This window comes from Phalacrocorax aristotelis, chromosome 4 (assembly GCF_949628215.1).
Source record: "Phalacrocorax aristotelis chromosome 4, bGulAri2.1, whole genome shotgun sequence".
NCBI lineage: Eukaryota > Metazoa > Chordata > Aves > Suliformes > Phalacrocoracidae > Phalacrocorax > Phalacrocorax aristotelis.
In genome coordinates this window covers 65,578,921-65,600,157 of record NC_134279.1, presented here as the reverse complement: position 1 = coordinate 65,600,157, position 21,237 = coordinate 65,578,921, and the positions used below count along the sequence as shown (strand labels likewise).

Here is a 21,237-nt window from a genome sequence, read left to right as displayed (position 1 = left end):
GAAAAATTTGTGCAGGCACTGACAGGACTAACAAAAAAGTTTACATGGTGATCTTCTGAAATCTTTATTCGCATCACCTTAAAGACATACCTCGTTCTCTTCTAATGTATTCTCTGTTTTATAGCACTGTTTTGCTTTAATTTCTTTGTTAGATTATAGTACTAGAAAATATGCTGGAGTATAAAATGGCAATCTTCTTACTCATTATTTCTGTGGTGATTTTTTGCCGTAAATATCTATAGAATATGAAATGACCGCATTAAGCTGAGGCTATGGTGCAAGAAAGGTAATAGTGGAGGAATTTATGACACTGACATTGGGTATTCCTGATTTTTATTTTTTTTTAAAGTTTCTGCCTAACACTTATGTCACTATCAGAGATAAACCATCTTCTGTACAACCTGATCATCTATACCGTCTGAGAGCTAACATAATCATGATGATGTACTTATGAAGCCATCTATTTAGTTTTAAAAGCAAATGATTCACCTTGTAGTGTATTTGCCATTGATTCGACAAGTATATTTTGCGGTCTATAAAGCATTATTTCACAAGTAATAAAAATACTTTCATTATCCATGAAATAGCATGTTGAGCAAGGCTGCAATTATACCATCTGTGTTGATTAATTTAGACATCTGATGACTAATTCTTACAACTTAAACTCAGAGCCTAATTTCTCTCTGTAACTGAGGGAGAGAACAAGACTTTCCCAGAAAGTGATTCCATCCACAGGTGTTGCATGCTTAAAGCTGTGTTCCATTTAGACATGTTGCCATATTTGCGTTTTATTATTACTTATCTGGACAGCGAAGATAGCCTCTTGTTTTTCTTTTCCCTTGTCACTTCCAAAGTTATTTTTTCTACACTGTTCTGTTACGATCCCATTATGAAGCTGGTTGAAAAACTAGAATAAAGTGCAAGCTCAGTATAAATAACTATAAAAGTTGAGTTCTCTGTTATTCTTGTTTCTAATTTAAAAAAAAAAAGTAAAACCCAAGCAGATTACAATAACTAGTTCAACATCTGTGAGTCATGGATAAAATTTTGCTTTGTCACTGCTTTCCAGTACCGTAAATTACAGAATTTTAGGATTTACTTCTAGAAATTAATAGAAAAACTTAATTTCTATGTTCATAAAAAATAGCTTTTCAAATGGGATGTAACAGGAGGGATGCTACCATGAAAAGCCTCAAGTCTCCATTTCAAGTTGAAGCAGCTGTTACCTGTGTATAATTAGTCTTGCTGATAGTTTAAATGTCTTTAAATGTGATTAAAGGTAGAAAGGCAATGAATCCTAAACAGAGCTGTAGTCACTGTAAGTGTATTACACAAGTGTGAACTATAACATATTAAAATGACAGATTATATCAAGAACAGATTTCGCACAAACAAATTATCAAACACCCAGGGGCTGTGATCTAAGTTCAGCACCAAAATAAAGCAGATGTGTATGTGATACGTACTTGTATTAGCTTGTCAGCTGAACATGAAAGTTATTAATGCTCTATAAATTGCTTGGAGGATCAGTCAGTTTTATCATGCCAGACATCTTTTAAATTGTGATAGGAAAAAAAAAGGGAGGGATAATTTTAAGTAATTATCTCAGTTTAAGGCCTAGACACATATTTGTATATATTTTTATATGTTTCAAAACTTCGTTACATGGCCTTCTTGCTACTACAGTAAAGGAGTTGAGTTACTACTTCCAATTCACTTAGTAATCAAATAAGTACCTGCCTAAAATTTAAGCATCCATGTAATCAAATGCAAATCACGTCATATCAAACTTGATTAAAAGTTTAATTATTTCATTAAATCAGGGTTGCAATCCTCATTCTTGTAAGAATTACACATAAGCATTGCAGCTTCTTAGAATAAAGAGATACCTTTCCTGCTCTTACTTTTCATCACTCATTGTAAAATTTTCTGTTTAATCTAGCTTCATATACTTCAAATTACTATATTAAAATCTCAAGTATTCTTAAAATAATTTTACTGCATTTTCATAAAGGGGGAATATACATGATACCCTTGGCAAGCTGAGCTACCTGCTACTAGTTTAATCACTGCCATTATTGATTCTGGTCTATGATCCATCCTTTCTTTTTCCTTAATTGTGTTACAGCTTACCTGCCTTAAAGTTACTACTTTTTCATTGTTGCCAAAAAGCATATGTAAACAACTAGAAATGTTAAACTAAATAAGCCCCATCTGACACTGACATCCACAAGCTTGGTGCATAGATGAACAGAGTTAAGCAATGGTGAAAGATAGGAACAGTCCAGCAACTAATTGGATCTAGAATTTGACTTAAAAATTAAATTCCAACAAAATCTTCAGACTCATGGTTATAAACTGCATCCTACTGTGACTGTAAGCAACTTTGCCCTTCATATAGTAGATATTTTTATTTGTCTTTTCTGAATAATGAGCTCAAGACTTTAAATAGTTTTTACTGTCTACTGTTCATCAAACTCAAGACTTCATAAAAATATATCACTTTTCTGTATATAGTTTGTTAAATGACACATTTTCCAGCCGCTTCTACACTCTATTGGCTATTTGACTCAGAAGTAATTAAGCAGAGGCCTCCAGTCAAAGACTCAGATAATAATACCTAATTGATAAAACACAAATACTGCAGAAGTTGACCCACAATATATTGCAACCAAGCTCAGAAGCTGGGATGGACATATACGTATACATATAAAATCTTGCTATTCTAGCAATTACCAGTGTGTCATATATATTTGTTATTTTAGCTTTGGAACAGCTAATAAGTCTTCTAGCAAAAACCTGATCTTGATAATGAAAACTGACCATTCTTTCTTTTGCATTCTGTCTCTAGTTTTTATTCTAATATGATACTCAGCTTTGCTAATACATTAGTGATTTTAAGCTTGTTTCTTCAGTAAGCTTGCCTGTAATTAGCCATGTGCTATTGTATTCAGAAGCCCATGTTCATTTGTGTTACAGCTCTCCTCTTCATTCAGAAATATAGTGGCTGACATTACTTTATTTGACTGTATTTTGAATTTTTTTGCCCAACTATTCAAAATACCAATGATGTAAATCCTTTTTCACCTCATTGCATTGTTCCTCATTATTTGTTGTACATGTCTTAATATACTGGAAAATTCAGAGTTAAGTTTTTCTGTGATTTATAATCTGATCAAGTCATGAGAATGAATTAACATACACAGAGGAATCACAAACTGACCTGTGAATCTAGCAAACTTCGGTTAGTTAAACTTTGGTTAGTTAATCAAAGATTACACCCAATCCATCACGAGTATTTAAGAGTGATGTCTAGCCGTTTAAGTCTGCATCATGTAGCTGCAAAATCTCAGTAAATATTCCAGTCTTGATCTAGGACGGTCGTGTTCATTTGGACTGTGCCTACCACACAGAGTTCCTCTGGTTGCAATGCTACTCTGTACCAGAATCCAGACTCCCTAGATTAATTAAGCAAGTTGTCTTATTGCTGGCTCTGATTAAACTTTGGAAGCTTTTCATAGGATTTTTGACACTTTATCCACTGCTTATTTTTAAACAAACTAGTCTGTTGCTTATTTTCCTACATACAGAAATGTTCCCATCTTTCAAAAACATAATTACTTAGCCAAGCTCTTACAGAAGCCTCTGTTAAAATATTATTAGATGAATAAAAGAATGTGCACATACATCGGTGTCAAGCTTCCTTGAATTGAGACATATATTTCACAATCTTTTTTCATTATTTTGAAGTATGGTTTTTAAAACAGTGTATTATGCTTCCCAAATCAGGGACCCCCCTAACATTTCCTTCCAGTAAAGCCAAGGAGCCTAACTTGGTAAATCTGATATTTCCTTCAATGAGTATTTCACTTTGATCACTGTCTCTTCATTTCAACAAAATCACTTTCTCCCTTTCATATTGTCTCAATTAAATTCTGAGTAACACATTGGTTATTCAGTACATCAAAAGAGATGTTGCTCTACCAGGAAACTATTTTTCAGTGGTTCAGATTCCATGTCATATTTTTACATACCTTTTCTGTTTACTTCTTCACAAACAGTTATCTTTTAGTTATGGCAATGCTCCATTCAGAACATAAATCTGTCAACAGTATGAATGAAGACCTTGCACTTGAGTTATTTTGGTTTGTTCTTCTGGTATTTATATTTCCATTCAGAAATTCAGTATCTGATGTACATATTTTGGATTCCATCCTGAATATTTTTTTGTTTTGGTTTGGTTTTTTATTGATCCTGTGTGCAAGTCTATCAAGAATTCTACTCTTTGTTTATAATGAAAGTTTGTACTTTATGTAAAACTGACTTTTTTGTTCATAAGGTTTTTACATTATTATTTCACTACATGGACCACCATGTTTACCATGTCCTTTCCTTGATTCCCGTTTCCTTCCCTAGGCTAGTTGCTACCAGACTGTTTAACTGAAAGCTCCCTCCAGTGATACGACTGTGACATTTCACGGTGCATAGTTTGCAAATGCAAGGGGAAACTTTCCTTCCTCTTATGCTGTCACAGCACAGAAAGTCCTGTCTTTTTAAAAGACAAGTGGGTTTTTGAATCCATGTTTCTCTTCTTTTTCAGTGTGTGCACTTTTCTACAGAGTACTCAGATCAAAGCCTGACTATGATCTCAAAAATACCTGATGATGTTTGCAAGCCATTTGGCTGCGGTAGCCCTGGTAGGGTAACATTGATCTTATGATTTGAGGTGGACATTTTTCAAAACTGTAAGCCCGTTTCTAATTTAATCTTCCAGTTTGACCCTTAGTCTCCATGCAGGATCCACAGCTATGACTTGGGAATTAAGACTTTGCAAGTGTCCCTGAGCTTTTCGTGAGGTGATTCAGCTTTCGGTGTATTTCAGAAGATTTTAGGGCCATCTTCCTGTGACTGCTAAAATGCAGTGTCCTCTAACTAAGAAACCATGTACTTTATAAGGAACTGGATGGGGGTGGAATTTTAAAAATGAACAGGCTTAGACACTGCTCAGTAAGGCTGTCTGCCACACAAGAAATTCAAAGGTCTGTGCCAATAATAAACTAAGCCATGGTGCAATTACAATCCTGTAGCAAAATCAATGCCAGTTCAGCAAAGTTGACAGCAATGGTGAGATTCCTTGCTTCTATTATGCCAGTCCTCATTTGCCTTTTTCTAGGTATTTTGGGGGGTTTCCATTGACCTTTTACTTTGATTCTAACTAGGGACAGCAAGCCTCCAGTCCTTCTTGAAAGATAGGCTCAATATGTCACTGTCAGAAAGTCTCTGATATACTGTTAGAATTTAAATAATCTTGGGAATGTTTAGAGGTGTTTTTGTCCAACTCTTTTAAGTACTGAACAGCCATATTTTTATTATTTGCAATTAGGGTGTCATTTATTTTGCAGTTCTGTATGTAATTTAATATAGAATATATGCCATGATAAGATCTTTGTGTGTGTGTGTATATATGCAGATATATATACACATATATGTAGGCACATATATACATTTCTAAGCCATAGGAATGTGTATAAACTAGGTTAAAAAAACCAGTGATTTTTACTATTCCTCTCCATGTTCCTGAAAAGCTGAATTCTCTGTTCCATATTTTTACCTCAGTCTTAAATGTTGCTGACCTTTACACAGCTTTCAGCTATTACAACAAGTTCTGCAAATTGACTAAATGCTATGTGAAGAATTACTTCCTCTTATGTATGTATGTTTGAACAAAACCCTTTGAAAAGAGAAAGGGAGCTGGTTTTTGTTTGATATATCGTGGGATGCAAAGAATCCCTGGTATTTCAGGATTCTTTGTGCACTGACCTAGTCATAACAGTTGCACATTTCCACACTAATAAGTCCATTGAGAGTTCGAAGAGGCTTTGAGGATAGAATTAAAATCCTTTCTATTAGTCATCTTCAGTGGCCTGCATTTGATCTTCACTCAGTTTTCTACATATATTGACTAAGTCACACTGTTACTGACAGTTTTCCTTCAGGACTGTTAAGTAGCCTATGCTTGAAGGCCATTTTCTTGTGTTAACTCAAAGTTTTATTTGGTTTTGTAGGGAAAATGGACTACTTGGAAATTGGTAATGTGCTATCATTTTTTTTACTTAGAAAAAAAAACCTTTGTGTAGAAGCAGCCTGGAACTTTTGGATGGCTGCAAAGTACTTGTCTAACTCGTTTTGGCTTCTCCTCTCATTTTTCAAGATGTAAATGTCCCATGTCTTATCATACTTGGCATACATGTTTTAGATGTGTTTTTATCCAACATAGCCATCTTTGGCTCTGGTCCAGTTTTGCCTTTTTCCCTGTCCTTGCTTTAATGTAGACTGTTCCTCAACTCTTTTAAGTTTTTTGTTTATTTGTCCATCATTTTTAATAAGTTCTACATACCTTAAGAGATAAGTCCTGGATATAATGTCTCAAGTCCTGGGCAGTCAGTATTCATATTCATGATATGCAGTTTTAAAGACAAGTATGTAAGCAGACTTGCTGTGAAAAGGACAAATTTCTCTGGAGGAGCTGTTGAACCTCTAAAAAAAAAAAAAAAAGAAGAAAAAAAAAAAGACAAATAGACCTTTAACCATCTACTGTTGCTTTCAGTTTATTGTGAGGTGTACTTCTGTAATTCCAGGGAAGCCCATGAAAGCAAGAAGGCAGCTTCTATGTGGTGCTAGGCACTTGGCAAGGAGTGACGTAAAATGTCAGAAACCTTATTGCTTAATGACAGTAGTAGCTGATACGCATACACACAGATGTGTAAATTTCTGGAAGATATCTTCATTCATATATTCTCTCCAAAATCTCCATTCCCATGTTATTATCCTGAACCTTTCTCCCTTTTTCAATCTACCTGTTCCTGATTCTACCGAAATTGTGGCCCAAAATGGTCTGTCCTCCTTTCCCCGTACCATATTCGTGATCGTGCAGTCCTTATCCTCAGTACTGTGTTAACAGTTACAGGAAGGAGGTGAAGCCGTTATATGCTATTTTAATCTCAGGCTGCCCTCCAGCAGATACTGATCCTTCAGCTAACTACACTGCAGGCCACTGCCACACTCAGAGAACTAAAACTGAGGGATACCAAATATTATGCCTCTTTGAAGGGAAGTTCAGCTTAAGCAGTGGAAGTATCTGCTCATCCACTAATGTCTTCTGCTGTTTTATTCCTAATTTTGGTGTACAGTTCTACTTCTCTTTGCTCACTAGCTCATCTTTTATTACTCGACAAATGACAAGGGGCAACCCGACTCCTTCCACAGTTTTAGGGCCTGATAGACCTGTGAGTCCCTAATTTCAGTGGACACACAGTTTATAGCTGTTGATTGTACATCTGTTCTTCATATGGATGCTGGAATACAGATATCTATTTTACAAACCAGCGATAAACTTTGCAAGTGCACTATTCATGGTATCTTCTGATTAGTTAGTCAGGGAACAAGACATTGTTGATCTGTTTACACATCTGTGTTTCCTTGTCATAAAGTTGCAAATAAAATAATATTTTAATAATATTAAAATATTTTCTAGATTATACAGCCCATGTTGGAAATAGATGCACTGTTAGGCTTTTAGCAGCAGGGAAAGGTAGACATTGCACATGCATTTTTTAAATTTTCATTTCTTTTCACAGAACAGATACAGATAATTATGGTATATTAACAAATGCAAAAATTGGAAAGTCATATTTAAGAAAAAGTAGAAAGCAAGTTTTAATTTTGGGATAATTGGAATTGTATTGACATGCAGTGATATTAACAGGGTTTTTTCATGTAATAGATTACCTATAGTGCAAATCTGGTTATTTCTGTGTAATGAGCTTAGAAATATATAAAAGCATACTGATGACTTGTTTGTCCTGGTGAGAAGAAATTCAATCACTAGTGTTTTGCTGTACAGCAGAGCTACATAAATAATGTAAACAAAAATATTTTTTTCACAAAATTATCATTTATATCCATGGATAGATGTTTGACATTGAAGTACAGTTTTTATAAATGTGTTATCAGAAAGAGTATTTATTGTTATTCATTGTTAGTTATTTATTAATATTTACTTATTTATTAGTATTTATTATAAAGGTAGTATTATTATATCATGAAGTATGTGTTTTTCAGTTTAACAAAGTTGTGGCAGTTACTTTTAAAATAGGAACAGCTATTTTCAGGTCACTGTGATGTTTTCACTGAATTGACGGCATATATTATATTTCAGGTGAGCTTTGTGAGGAGAAACTAGATTTCTGTGCTCAAAACCTAAATCCTTGCCAGCATGACTCAAAGTGTATCTTGACACCCAAAGGATACAAGTAAGTCTAAAGTATTGTTACAGTCCAACTGAGTCTAAATTTCTGGGTTTTTATCCTGCTTAACTTCTTTTCCTTTTGCTTTAGTGGAAGCAAGTTCTATTATCAAAATCCTAAATTCAGTTACTATCAAGCATTATGGCAGAATAGGCTGTAATTTACATGTAGATCTACAGTATTATCTTAAATATCTTTTACTGAATTTTATGGATCCTTAACAGCTCTAATTCCAGTCAGATTTTAAATAGGAACACAGAATAGAGCAGTTACTCTACGTGACAGCCTATACAAAATCCTTTTAGAGCTTGGACAGTAGGAAAATAATTGCATTTAAGTGGAATAATTACACTCCTTTCTGAGAAGTAATTGTGAAAGAGATTATTAGGAAGGCACAATGGAAGGTACAAACTAAAGAAGTCTGTCCCCAGGAAAACTAATCTTTAATTAACACCATATCCTTTTCATAATTAATTAGTATGCCCTATTTAAAGTGGTTTTAATAGGCTTTATGTTAATAAATACAGGAAACCTGCAGCTTTCAATTGTTGTCATAAGCACCTGGTTTATGCACAGTATGCTCCTGTGCTAAAATCAGATTACTTATTATCATTCCCACTATAAAAAAATTACATTTTATTTAAAAATATGGTAAAAAATCATCAAATACATTAAATATTCAAATTAACATGAAATGAAATTGATAGTTTTCTACTGGAAAATAGAAAACTTGTTGGATATAAATTGTTGTGTGTTACATTTTCTTTGTGCAACTTGAATAAACCTAGTTTGGCATCTTATACATTACTGCCACTCTGAGGGTGGTGAGGCACTGCAACAGGTTGCCCAGAGAAGTTGTGGCTGCCCCATCCCTGCAAGTGTTCAAGGCCAGGTTGGATGGGGCTTTGAGCCACCCGGTCTGGTGGCAGGTGTCCCTGCCCATGGCAGAGGGGTTGGAACTGGATGATTTTTAACCCAAACCATTCTGTGATTCTATGATTAATAGTCCAGGTTACTTTCTGAGATATTAAATCAGAAAATAGCACATGCAGTAACTTCAAATATGTATCTCAGTCAGCTTTTTAATACTGTGCTTTAGATTCTTTTTTCATTTTTCTTACGCGTATATGTTGAATAAAAATTGAGACATTTGATTGAAGTACTTAATTTAAAATTACAACGATATTTAAAATCATTCTTGGCACTTCAGAGCAAATTTTAGAATACTAAAACACCAAGGAGGGAATCACAAGATCTAATGAAATCAATTACATATATCTTAATTGAAGGAAAAAATATATCATGCGGATGCATGAATTTGTAGTCTTTTCCATTCATTGTTCACAGAATTCTGGACACTCACTCAGTCTAATATATGAGAATTCCCTGAAGAAATGCCACTAGCATTAACAATGAAGAGTTGGGGGGGGGGAAAGAACCAACAAAAAAAGTTACATACTGTCTTGAGGATATGCTGTTTCTAGTTTAATGGGGGCTTGGGGAGGGCAGAGGATGTGTTTTGAGACTTCTGTTAGTTCACTAACTATGCAGATATTTATAGTAAATCAGGCTGGTGGAACTTCAAGGGATAAAAATTATGCATAGCCTCTAAACTCTATAAATGGGGCATTGGTCCATTCATAGCTGTTCAGTTGACAAAAAAAAAAATCCATCAGTAATATAAGCCTTGGATTATTTGTCTTAGTTCCAGCAACTAAGCATATTGATTATTTTTAGTGTTCACAGCCACTTACAACATCCTGTAACATTCTACATTACTCATAAATTCCAAAAACAACTGTCAAAATTATTCATGAGGGCTCTCTAGATTTCAAATATTTCACAGAACCACAGAATCACAGAATCACAGGTTGGAAGGGACCTCAGGGATCATCTAGTCCAGCCTTTCTAGGAAGAGCACAGGCTAGACAAGATGGCCCAGCACCCTGTCCAGCTGAATCTTAAAAGTGTCCAACATGGCCGAGTCAACCACTTCCCTGGGGAGATTATTCCAGTGGGTGACTGTCCTCACTGTGAAAAATTTCCCTCTGGTGTCCAATCGGAATCTCCCTAAGAGCAACCTATGTCCACTCCCCCTTGCCCTCTCCATGGGACTCCTTGTAAAAAGGGAGTCTCCATCTTCTTTGTAGCTGCCCCTTAAGTACTGGTACATGGTGATGAGATCCCCTCTAGAATCACATTTAAACCACAGTTCTTCAATATAATGGCAGATGAGTAACCATGTGTAACTAACAAACCTGTATTCTTTACATATGTAGATTCCTCATATAATAATGACTAAACTACATGGTCTTTACACACAAAGTCACAGTATTGCATTATTTTTTCTTGAGTTTTAAACAATTCTGTAGTTCCTTAACTTTGTCGTAAGCACACTGTATTGTTAAAAGGCACTGTGCTATCCCACCTGCTTTCCTGTTTCACAGATGTGATTGCACACCTGGATATGTAGGTGAGCATTGTGATATTGACTTTGATGACTGCCAGGACAACAAATGTAAAAACGGAGCACAGTGTACTGATGCAGTTAATGGATATACATGTATTTGCCCAGAAGGATACAGGTGAGAAAGATCTAAGACAGTACAAACACGTTTGTCTTTTGTCAGAGTTGATTTTATTAGGAAATACTAATTTTTTCTCTTTGTATTTAGTGGCTTGTTTTGTGAGTTTTCACCACCAATGGTTTTACCTCGCACCAGCCCTTGTGATAATTATGAATGTCAAAATGGAGCCCAGTGTATCATAAAAGAGAGTGAACCAATCTGTCAGTGTTTATCAGGCTATCAGGGTGAGAAATGTGAAAAGCTGATCAGTATAAACTTTGTCAACAAAGAATCCTATCTACAAATCCCTTCAGCTAAGATACGCCCCCAAACCAATATCACTCTACAGGTAAGATTGCTTGTGTTATAGATTCTGATATGGAAAAGAGTGTAAATGACTTTTCATGGTGTGGAAAATTAGCCAAAGTTCTTATTGGCTCACTTAAAGAGCTTTTCACAGCTTGAGCTAAAAATCCAGAAGAGTCACTGGAATAACTGTATTCATATTGAAGTATACAGGCTTATTGATTGGAAGAGAAAGTTTCATCAGGTTGTCCTTCAAGGAAGAATTTCATAGTGAAGTAATAGACTATGGCAGTAAATTCAGAGATTCACTTAATACAGCATTTTGATTTAATGCTTATTTTTACTTCTTTCTAAGTGTTTGTTTCTTTTAACTAGATTGCCACAGATGAAGACAGTGGGATCCTGCTCTACAAAGGCGATAAAGATCATATAGCAGTAGAGCTGTACCGGGGTAGAGTGAGGGTCAGTTATGACACAGGATCTTATCCAGCCTCTGCTATTTACAGGTGAACCCAGATGAAACAAATTTCTAACTAAAACAAACCACATAATTCCTTATATCAAAGTCACATTTTTTTTAATAGATGGTTAAAAGAACTGTATATGCAAATGAATGTATTGTCAGACATTTAAAACCTATTGCCAAAATAAATGATTTGGCTTGTAAAATAACTCTAATGCAGATATGTCAGGAAGATAATATATATTTGACCCATTAAAACTGAGGTAAGAGTTAGCTTTCAGCAGAGTATTTATACAGTTCTGTAAAGCTCACATGGGGAAGTAGAGTTTTTTTCCATAATGTTACTGCCAAATAGTTTCCTAGTGTGCAGGGTAAAGTGCAGAACTATACTGCATAAGCAGAAATGAAATGGAAGTTTCTCTTCTGTGTTAGGCAGTCATATAATGTGGAACTTTTCCCTGGCAAGTGAAAATAAAGCTAAAAACTTGATTCTGAAGAAAGGTACTACCCTTGAAAAAGAAATGGGGTTTGCTTCCAAAGTCATTAAGAGACAGAATCCACATCTGCTTCTGGAGAATAATTTTTCAGGATTTTTTCAAGTCAAATTTCTCTCGTTCTCTGAAAAATTACCACCTGAATTTCTGGGGTCAGTGGGGAGGGTTTCTGTAACTTCCTAAGAATTTGCAGATAGACATTGCAAGACTGAGGAAAAAGACAAGAGGCATCTCTTCTTGGCCTTGATTGCCCTATTGTTGCTACAAATACATTCAGAAGGAAAGGGGAAGTGTTAAATGAATCTTCTTTTGCTGTATTTACACCTTTTGTGTTGTAAAATTATATCCAGTGTATATTTACTTGCTGGAGTTTATAGCAGCTGGCATTGTTCTGCATTCTATTAGGGGCATTCCATTGAAAATAAATGATTTTTAGAAATTATTGCACTCAAATGGCAATATAAAATCAAAATCTTAGGATTATATAGCAGGGAAACAGTGCTAAACTTTCTTAGGTAATAACACCAAGGGAAGTGTGGTGTTAGTAGATTACTAAAAGCATTCCACAGAAAAAAAAATCATTCCTATAAAATACAACATAACGTTGTTTAGTAAAAGCATAGCCTTTTACAATAAGCATCTTAAGGTTGCTTTTATTTTCTGATGCAATATGTATTTCATAAGGGTTTTTTACAATTCCATGAAATGGCTTAACATGTGGAAATAGTATGAATTTTATTTGTATAAATTTTAATATATTAAAAATAGGATTTGACTTTACAGGAGGTTGAAGTACTTAACGCATATTTAAAACTGCATGAAACATTCACTTTTCTCAATGACTACAATTCAAAATAAGATTATTTTTGTTTTAAATCTGGGATAGCGCTAAAGAAATTTAGACTATTTTGTCAGGAGTTTATATTTTTTTTTATTTCTATTTTGACAGGTACAGCTAGCTGTCTGAGAATAGGAAGCAATAGGAATCAGGATCATATGTAATTTCTTTCACTCCCATTTGTTTAATCTATTGATAATACTTCTTCCCATTCAAAATACCTGTTTCCTTCTCATTATTTTAACGCTTTCTGCACTATTACTGGAATATGATACATACTGGTAGTTCACACTTGTCCGTTTTAGTTTTCTAGAAAATGATTGGAAAACAATACTCACACAGGTAAAATTAAAAACCATAAATGTAGAAGGGATTAATAACAAAGTAATCAATTAACAAACAGTCCCAAATAGGTTAGTGTTACAGAACAATTAGAAGTTTCTCCCCTACAGAGCTGATCAGCTGTTTTGGATTATGTGACAACTGAAGAATTCAGGTACAGTGAAGGAAGGGATGGGAAATGTAGTTATAGGGTGACACAGTTGTTTAGTGAAGCAAATACACACTTGTGTTGTATGTAGCAGCAGCAGCAGCAGTAGTGGCAGTAGTAGTAAGAACCTCCCTTTCATTTCAGATAAGTATGATGGTGAGTTTCTGGGAGATATTTGAAAATTGTCATGTAATGGTATGAAGATCAACTGTAATGAAGTCTTTTGCCCTTGAGGGAAGTGCTTATGTTGGTAGCCATGTATACATTTCCACATTTGTATATATGTTTGTGCATCTAGTGATCACTGTACAAATTAGATATTATTTAATTTCTATTTCAGGTTCTAGAAAGGAGTATGTTGTAGCACAGGATCTTCTACACATTGTACTCTATTCCATTCATCCTTTCCAACCTATTCCTATTTTTCTAACTTCTTTCCAGCCATCCCTGTTTCCAGTTCTTAACTGTTTTACCTTCCTAGGATCTCTGAAATTTCCTGCCCTGTTTCAGCTCTTTCCCTTCTTTTCACCCATTCATTGCACGTTGTCTTTCTGTACTTTTGTTACCTATTAAAGCTGTGTCCTGTCATGTTCCCGGTCTTTTCAGTCCCTCCCTTTGGTTTCTTTCCTCCCTTCCCTCCCTTCTCTTTTTTCTGAGCTAGTCAGATCTGATCATCTTTGCTCATAAACTGCTCACAGACATAATCTACATTAACCTGCTGATTCACTTTTCTGTGTTTTATCCTCCTCAGTCTCCTCGACTCACTTTCCAGTCCTGTTTTCCTTACAATCCACTACCATGCATTACTCTGATTCTTGCTTTATTCCAACTATTTCTTGCCCAGTCCTATCTCTTTCTCTTCTTTCCCTGTAGGCCTAAGTTTTGCTGCTTCTGCATGAGAACCACACAGTTTCTTTCTCTGTCCATATAACCTTGATTTAGCTATGGCAATACCTTCTCTTTGGCCGCACTATTCCTGATACAAGCCAGGATGCTGTTGGCCTTCTTGGCCACCTGGGCACACTGCTGGCTCATGTTCAGCTGGCACAGAATCACAGAATTATTAAGGTTGGAAAAGACATCTAGGATCATCAAGTCTAACTGCCAACCCAACACCACCATGCCTCCTAAACCATTTCCCAAAGTGCTATGTCTACATGTTTTTTGAACACCTCCAGGGATGGTGACTCCACCACCTCTCTGGGCAGCCTGTTCCAATGCCTGACCACTCTTCCAGTGAAGAAATTTTTCCTAATATCCAATCTGAACCTCCCCTGACGCAACTTGAAGCCATTTCCTCTTGTTCTATCACTAGTAACTTGGGAGAAGAGACCAACACCCACCTCACTACAACCTCCTTTCAGGTAGTTGTAGAGAGCAATAAGGTCTCCCCTCAGCCTCCTCTTCTCCAGACTAAACAACCCCAGTTCCCTCAACCTCTCCTCATAAAACCTGCTCTCCAGACCCTTCACCAGTTTCATTGCCCTTCTCTGGACACGCTCCAGCACCTCAATGTCTTTCTTGTAGGTGATGGGCCCAAAACTGAACAGAGTATTTGAGGTGTGGCCTCACCAGTGCCGAGTACAGGGGCACAATCACTTCCCTACTCCTGCTGGCCACACTATTGCTGGTACAAGTGGGTTTGAGTGCCCAGAATGGGTTTGAGGGCCCAGATCCAGCAAGTACTCTGCAGGAAGGTGCTAATCATCGGTGTGTTGAAATATAGCCAGCATGGACAAAGAATTTGGGGATCTAGCCCTCCCGTTTCTGCAGACTTCCATGTTTTCAAGATTTTAACATCTTGCCTCAGTGGATTTTCAGAAGGTTGACAAAGGAAGAGACATGGTGCCAGCCCACTGCCAAATGTCATGACCTGCAAAACAGGATTAATAGAAGCATAAGAGATAGGAGTGTGTTCTCTTCATTTTGGGAAACTATCTGGTCTGTTTAGAAAAATAAAAATCAGTTTCAGGCACAATTCAGGACGTAAAATTTCAGAAGAAACAGCTAAAGTTTACCAAAACTATAAATAGCTAAAATAATATTGTGAAATAGTGTGGTGGGTAATCCCCAGTAGGCAACTACACACCACGCAGCTGCTCACTCACCTCCTTTTCCACCCCCAGTGGGACAAGGGAAGAGAAAAGGAAGAATAAAAGTCAGAAGAATCATGGGTTGACATAAAAATAGCTTAATAACCAAAGGAAAAGTGGAGGAAGAAAGAAAGCAAAATAAGACGAGTGCCGCAACTGCAATCACTCCTCATCTCCCATGGGTAGAGCAATGCTTAGCCAGTTCCCAAGATAGATAACCTACCTAGTCCCCCCCCTCCTCATTTTGCCTCATTTTACCGCTGAGCCTGACACCCTTTGGCATGGAATATCTCTTTGGTGAGCTTGGGTTATCTGCCTGGTTGTGTCCCCTCCTATACTCATGCTCACCCCTAATCTATTCACTGTGGGGACAGAGTGAGAAACAGAGAGGGCCTTGACACTGTGCAAACATTATTTAGCAACAGCTGAAACATTAGTGTGTTATCAGCATTGTTTGGGTCACAAATCTAAAACACAGCACCATATCAGCTATTATGAAGAATATTAACTCCATCCCAGCCAGACCCAGTACAAATAGGTGATGAATTATAAAAGAAAACAATTAATGTATTATTTTTTATCAGAGAGATGAAGCAGAAGAAAGAGCATTTAAACTCATAACATTTAAGAAAATGACGCTTAAGAATGATTTGGTAACAGGGTAGATAGTTTGCAAACTAAGATGGCAAGTTGCTTACAGCGAGAAGGACAGAAAGGAAATTAAAAACCAGAAGTTTATCAAGTGACTTACATATTTCATTAAGGAAGTGAAGCTTCATGGATAGTATTGGAAAAAGAATAAGACAAGTCATACTCCACTGAACAACTATGAGATGCCTGAAATAGAGCCCAAAATAAAAAAACAGCCAATAGAGAGATTCAAATAGATGGTTTATAATACAAATGGCAGCCAAGAAATAGTGTGTTGAAAAGGAGTCAAGTGGGAGCTGTAAAGCCTACCGAGGTGCTTGCAGTAGCAACAAAACAAAGTTACAAACAGATGATTCAATCATGATAAGTATGCGGAATCGCCAATAACAGCAGTCTAGCTGTGTAGAGTGAATGAGAACTGATTTACCAATGGGAGCTGACTGCAGAAAGAGCCATCATCCCAAAAGCACTCATCAGTCAATCTGAGTAACAAGATGAGATTATGGCAGTGCCAAGACCAATAAAGGAAATAAATTAACCGGAGATGGCTATTTGGGAAAAGTTGATGCACTTGGATTTTGTTGTGTCTGGACATACATTTTTAAATGTTAAATATTTTTACACAAAAAAAATCCAAAACCCTTTTCATTCTGTAAACTAGTTTTCATCATATATTTATTGGAAATATGGGAATTTTTCTTCCCAAATCATTATTCTTCTACAGAGTTCCAGAAGCTTTAAATCAGTTTTTTCTTACAGCTTTTCATTAGGATCTGTGCATTCAGCTCTCATTTCTCCGGTGGGAAATGGGCTAGAAGTAACGTAAGTGCACTGGCAAGAAATATTGCATAGATATGCCTTGTGTTTATTTCCCCTTTAATTTAAACCACCCTAACCTAGGAGGGCTCCTCTTTCTGCAGTAAATTTTTACCAGTAAAACACTTGAAACTAGAAGCTTTTAATAATCACTCTTAACAGAGACATTCCCTTTACACATTATGTTTTACACATCCCTGGAATGACCTCTTGCTATAAAAAACTCATTTTCTGTGTTGCGCTCATCCTTTTAAATACTATTGTGTGAAAGGTTAATAAGTTATAAAATAACATAAGTTTCCTTGGAACAAGAACATTATATTAGGGTTTCTTGCTTACTTAAGTCAAGAAGTCATATGCATTTTGATTTCTTAGCACATCTTTTTTCCCGGATTCATTGAATATTTGAATGAATGAATGAATGTGTTAAACAAATTAATGCTGGCTTTTCTTACTGCTTGATCACAGCAAACAAAACTCTTGATACCCTGAATAGACCTTACTCTTTAGGAATGATGAACCTGACCTTCTCCTTCCCTGCTATGGAAGCTGGCAGTCCCATTCCTGCCCACTCCCAAAAAGTGTTTATTCTGCCAGTGCCTGCTCTGTTGTATGTTTGCACTTTCACATAGAGCTGAATTTACATAAAGCATGCATGCTACCATGCAGATCTTTTGTCCATATTGAGCTGAGCCTGTCCACACTGTTAGAGTTGTGTCGTGGTTTAACTCCTGAGGGTAACCACGCCCCACACTGCTTGCTCACTCCCTCCCAGTGTGATGAGGGAGACAATCGGAAGGGTAAAACTGAGAAAACTCATGGGTTGAAATGAAGACAGTTTAAAAACTAAAGCAAAAGCCGGGCACACAAGCATAGCAAAACCAGGAATTCATTCACTGCTCCCCATGGCCAGGCAGGTGTTCATCCATCCCCAGGAAAGCAGGGCTCCGTCACGTGTAACGGTTACTTGGGAAGACAAACACCATCACTCCAAACCTCCCCCCCTTCCTTCTTCACCCAGTTCTGTGTGCTGAGCAAAACATCATATAGTATGGAATATCCCTTGGGTCAGTTGGGGTCAGCTGTCCCAGCTGTGTCCCCTCCCAGCTCCTTGTGCACCCCCAGCCCACTCGCTGGTGGGGTGGGATGAGAAACAGAAAAGGCCTTGGCTCTGTGTAAGCCCTGCTCAGCAGTAACTAACACATCCCTGTATTATTAACACTGTCTCCAGCAAAAATCCAGAACATAGCCCCATACCAGCTACTATGAAGAAAATTAACTCTACCCCAGCCAAAACCAGCACAAGTTGGCAATAAATATCTAAGAAGCTATTTAATGTGTCACAGCTGTAAAACAACCATGTGAATGCTTCTGATCTGTTCCAGGACAAAAGCAGTTAGGTTAATTAAAACATCACTAGGGATGTTATAAGGTAATTTGCTTGATTTTTGCCTTGAGATTTAGGAAGCTAATCCCTTTTTGCTATGCTGCTTTCCTAATGAGAAGAGCTAACTGACTGTATGACTGTTCAGTCCATCTCAGGCTATCATACAATTGGTTCATTTAAATAACTTTTTTCAAAGGCTTAAGCTCAGTTATTTGATGGTGCCCTGAAGCAAGTAAAGGCTCTCATGGGAATGGTTGTAATGTCTGGTTGCTGGCTACATGGCTCATTGTCATAAATTCCCTGCAGCCATACATTCAACTCCTAATTCTCCTGTGGAAAATGAGCTAGAAGTAAATACAACAGTATATTCAGTCCCAGCATTGAGTAATAATATGCTTCATTCTCTGATGTACTTAAACTGTGTTCAAGTGCAGAGTAGTTACCCTGCACTTAAACATTTGCTGTGTAGATATTGAGGCTGGTAAGCATAGGCAGATATTTCTTGTACTTAGTAATATGTATAGGCTTGTCCAAGCACCATGCTTGAAACAAGCCTTTTCTGCATTACGCCCTTCAGAAATTCTCCTACTACTGAGTTCGTATCTTGTTAGTAAGGAGAAGGAAATGGTATATGTAGGCAAGAAAAAAAAATACAGTATTCACTGTACTAGCCAGATGCTGAACACACAGAAATAACTATGCCTAATAAAGATAACAAATTACTTTATTGCTAACATCAGTGGAGCTGTCTGAACCAATGATGTGATTTTGTCTGGCAGGACTAAGGTTAGATGCAGTTCCATATTTCATTAAATAGTAGGCTGGTATATCACTGGAGTCAACTCAGGCATTCAGACTTGCAAACCCAATACTACGCAACATGTAGGATACACGCCCACATACAAATAATGTCTTGAAATAACACTAGAATCATAGAATGGTTTTGGTTGGGTGGGAGCTTTAACAATCATCTAATTCCACCCCCCTTGCTGTGGGCAGGGACATCTTCCACTAGATTAGGTTGCGCAAAGACCCATCCATCCTGGCCTTGAACATTTCTAATGATGGGGGCATCCACAACTTCTCTGGCAACCTGTCCCAGTGTTTCACCATCCTCATATTAAAGAATTTCTTCTTTACGTCGTCTTCTTTCACTTTATAGATTCTATCTAATCTAAAACTACCCTCTTTTAGTTTAAAACAGTTACCTTTTGTCTTATTGCTACAGGCCCTACTAAAAAGTCTGTCCCCATCTTTCTTATAAGCCCCCTTTATGTATTGAAAGGCCGCAATAAGGTCCCCCAGAGCCTTCTCCAGGCTGAACCCCAACTCTCTCAGCCTTTTTTCATAGAAGAGGCATTCCAGCCCTCTGATCATTGTTGCAGAAGAACTCCAAACTTTTTTTGTGTTCAGCTTCCTGCCTAGTAAATGCATTTCAACTGATGTTTAGAATATCATCTATATTTACACAGCTCATTACTTGATGAGGACAGGAATAACTTTGAATGAAAAGAGACTATTCATTTACAATATGTGTTATTAATAGAGTGTTACTGATGGGGTATTAGATTGTATTAGCTCTTAAGCACACATGCATTGCTTAAAATCTAGCTTTCAGGACACTCCACTCCTGGAGAAGTTCTGTTCTGACACTGTATTAACTATTAAAGGGGAAGAAGACCAAAAACTGTTCCAACCACACCATCAACTGTTTAAAATTAATATTAATGTTTATTTTGTAGTGTGGAAACTATTAATGATGGCAATTTCCACATTGTGGAGCTGCTAGCTATGGATCAGATTCTGTCTTTATCTGTTGATGGAGGAAGTCCCAAGATAATTACCAATTTGTCCAAGCAATCCACTCTGAATTTCGACTCTCCGCTGTATGTAGGAGGTAAGAGGATCTTATTCCTTCTTACTAATAGTAGCATAGCTAATTTACTCTGGTAACATACATTAATAAACACATGGTAAGAGGTTCATTCATTGAGATAACACCTTAAGATGAAACTTCAGCAGTTAATCTCAATAGTTTCAATTTTAACAAACAATATGTTCTCAAACTGCACCTGTAGCCTTTTTATCAGTATGGATATTTGATGCCCACTGTAAAACTCTCTAATTTTCTACTCTTATATAGCTTTTTACTATACTGAAGAAGTGTGCTTAACATGGTTTAGCTATCTGAAGATGCAGTAAAAGTGTAGAATGGTAGCACTCTGGTTCGATCATGTTTTACATTTCTGTTTCACCGTACATGTACCTGCAGGAAATGATAGCAAAGTGTAAAGCCATGAAGTATAATTTCTGCCTGGAGATCGTATTGCTTAGGGCTGATAGAAGTTATGACATTAGGTAAGAAGGGAACGAACTGGACAGTTGCCTCACAGTGTGTGGCAGGGTTCGGTTTTTTGGTTTGTTTTGAGAAGAAAGAACTGTTTGTTCCAGTAAAACTGGTAGCAGGTGATTGTGGAGATAAACTCTTTGAAATATTTTTGATCATTTGCTGCAGTTTACTCTGTAGAACTATGGATTCAAGCACATTGTTTTAAACAGCATTTTCTGTTGAATTTCTGATGGGCCTGCATAACCTAGGTAAGAGAGTCAGAAAGTTCAGCCATCACTTTGTGCCTTCTTACTGTCCTTGGTAGCGAGTCTAAGTTCCTAGTGATCAGAGATTCAGCATGGTTTTTCAATACTGCTGATGATCTACCGGCCTTCATCTTCTACTTAGTTGTGCTCTTATAGGAAACATGTAAGGAGTCTCCTTCTGATCTGTTCTGTACCTACTTTCTTTTTCATTTTGTTTTGTGTCTGTGAATA

The 21,237-nt window shown here is 36.7% G+C and overlaps 1 protein-coding gene across 4 annotated transcripts in view; it reads left to right on the top strand.

Annotated features, from left to right (window-relative positions):
- SLIT2 (slit guidance ligand 2) overlaps nucleotides 1-21,237 on the top strand; it is a 277,299-nt gene that overhangs the window by 244,139 nt on the left and 11,923 nt on the right. For all 4 annotated transcript variants that reach the window (XM_075091765.1, XM_075091766.1, XM_075091767.1 and 1 more), the window contains 5 exons: nucleotides 8,219-8,312; nucleotides 10,754-10,891; nucleotides 10,982-11,222; nucleotides 11,555-11,685; nucleotides 20,154-20,308. In XM_075091765.1, the coding sequence (XP_074947866.1) occupies nucleotides 8,219-8,312; nucleotides 10,754-10,891; nucleotides 10,982-11,222; nucleotides 11,555-11,685; nucleotides 20,154-20,308 (759 nt within the window). The remainder of the gene's footprint in view (nucleotides 1-8,218; nucleotides 8,313-10,753; nucleotides 10,892-10,981; nucleotides 11,223-11,554; nucleotides 11,686-20,153; nucleotides 20,309-21,237) is intronic.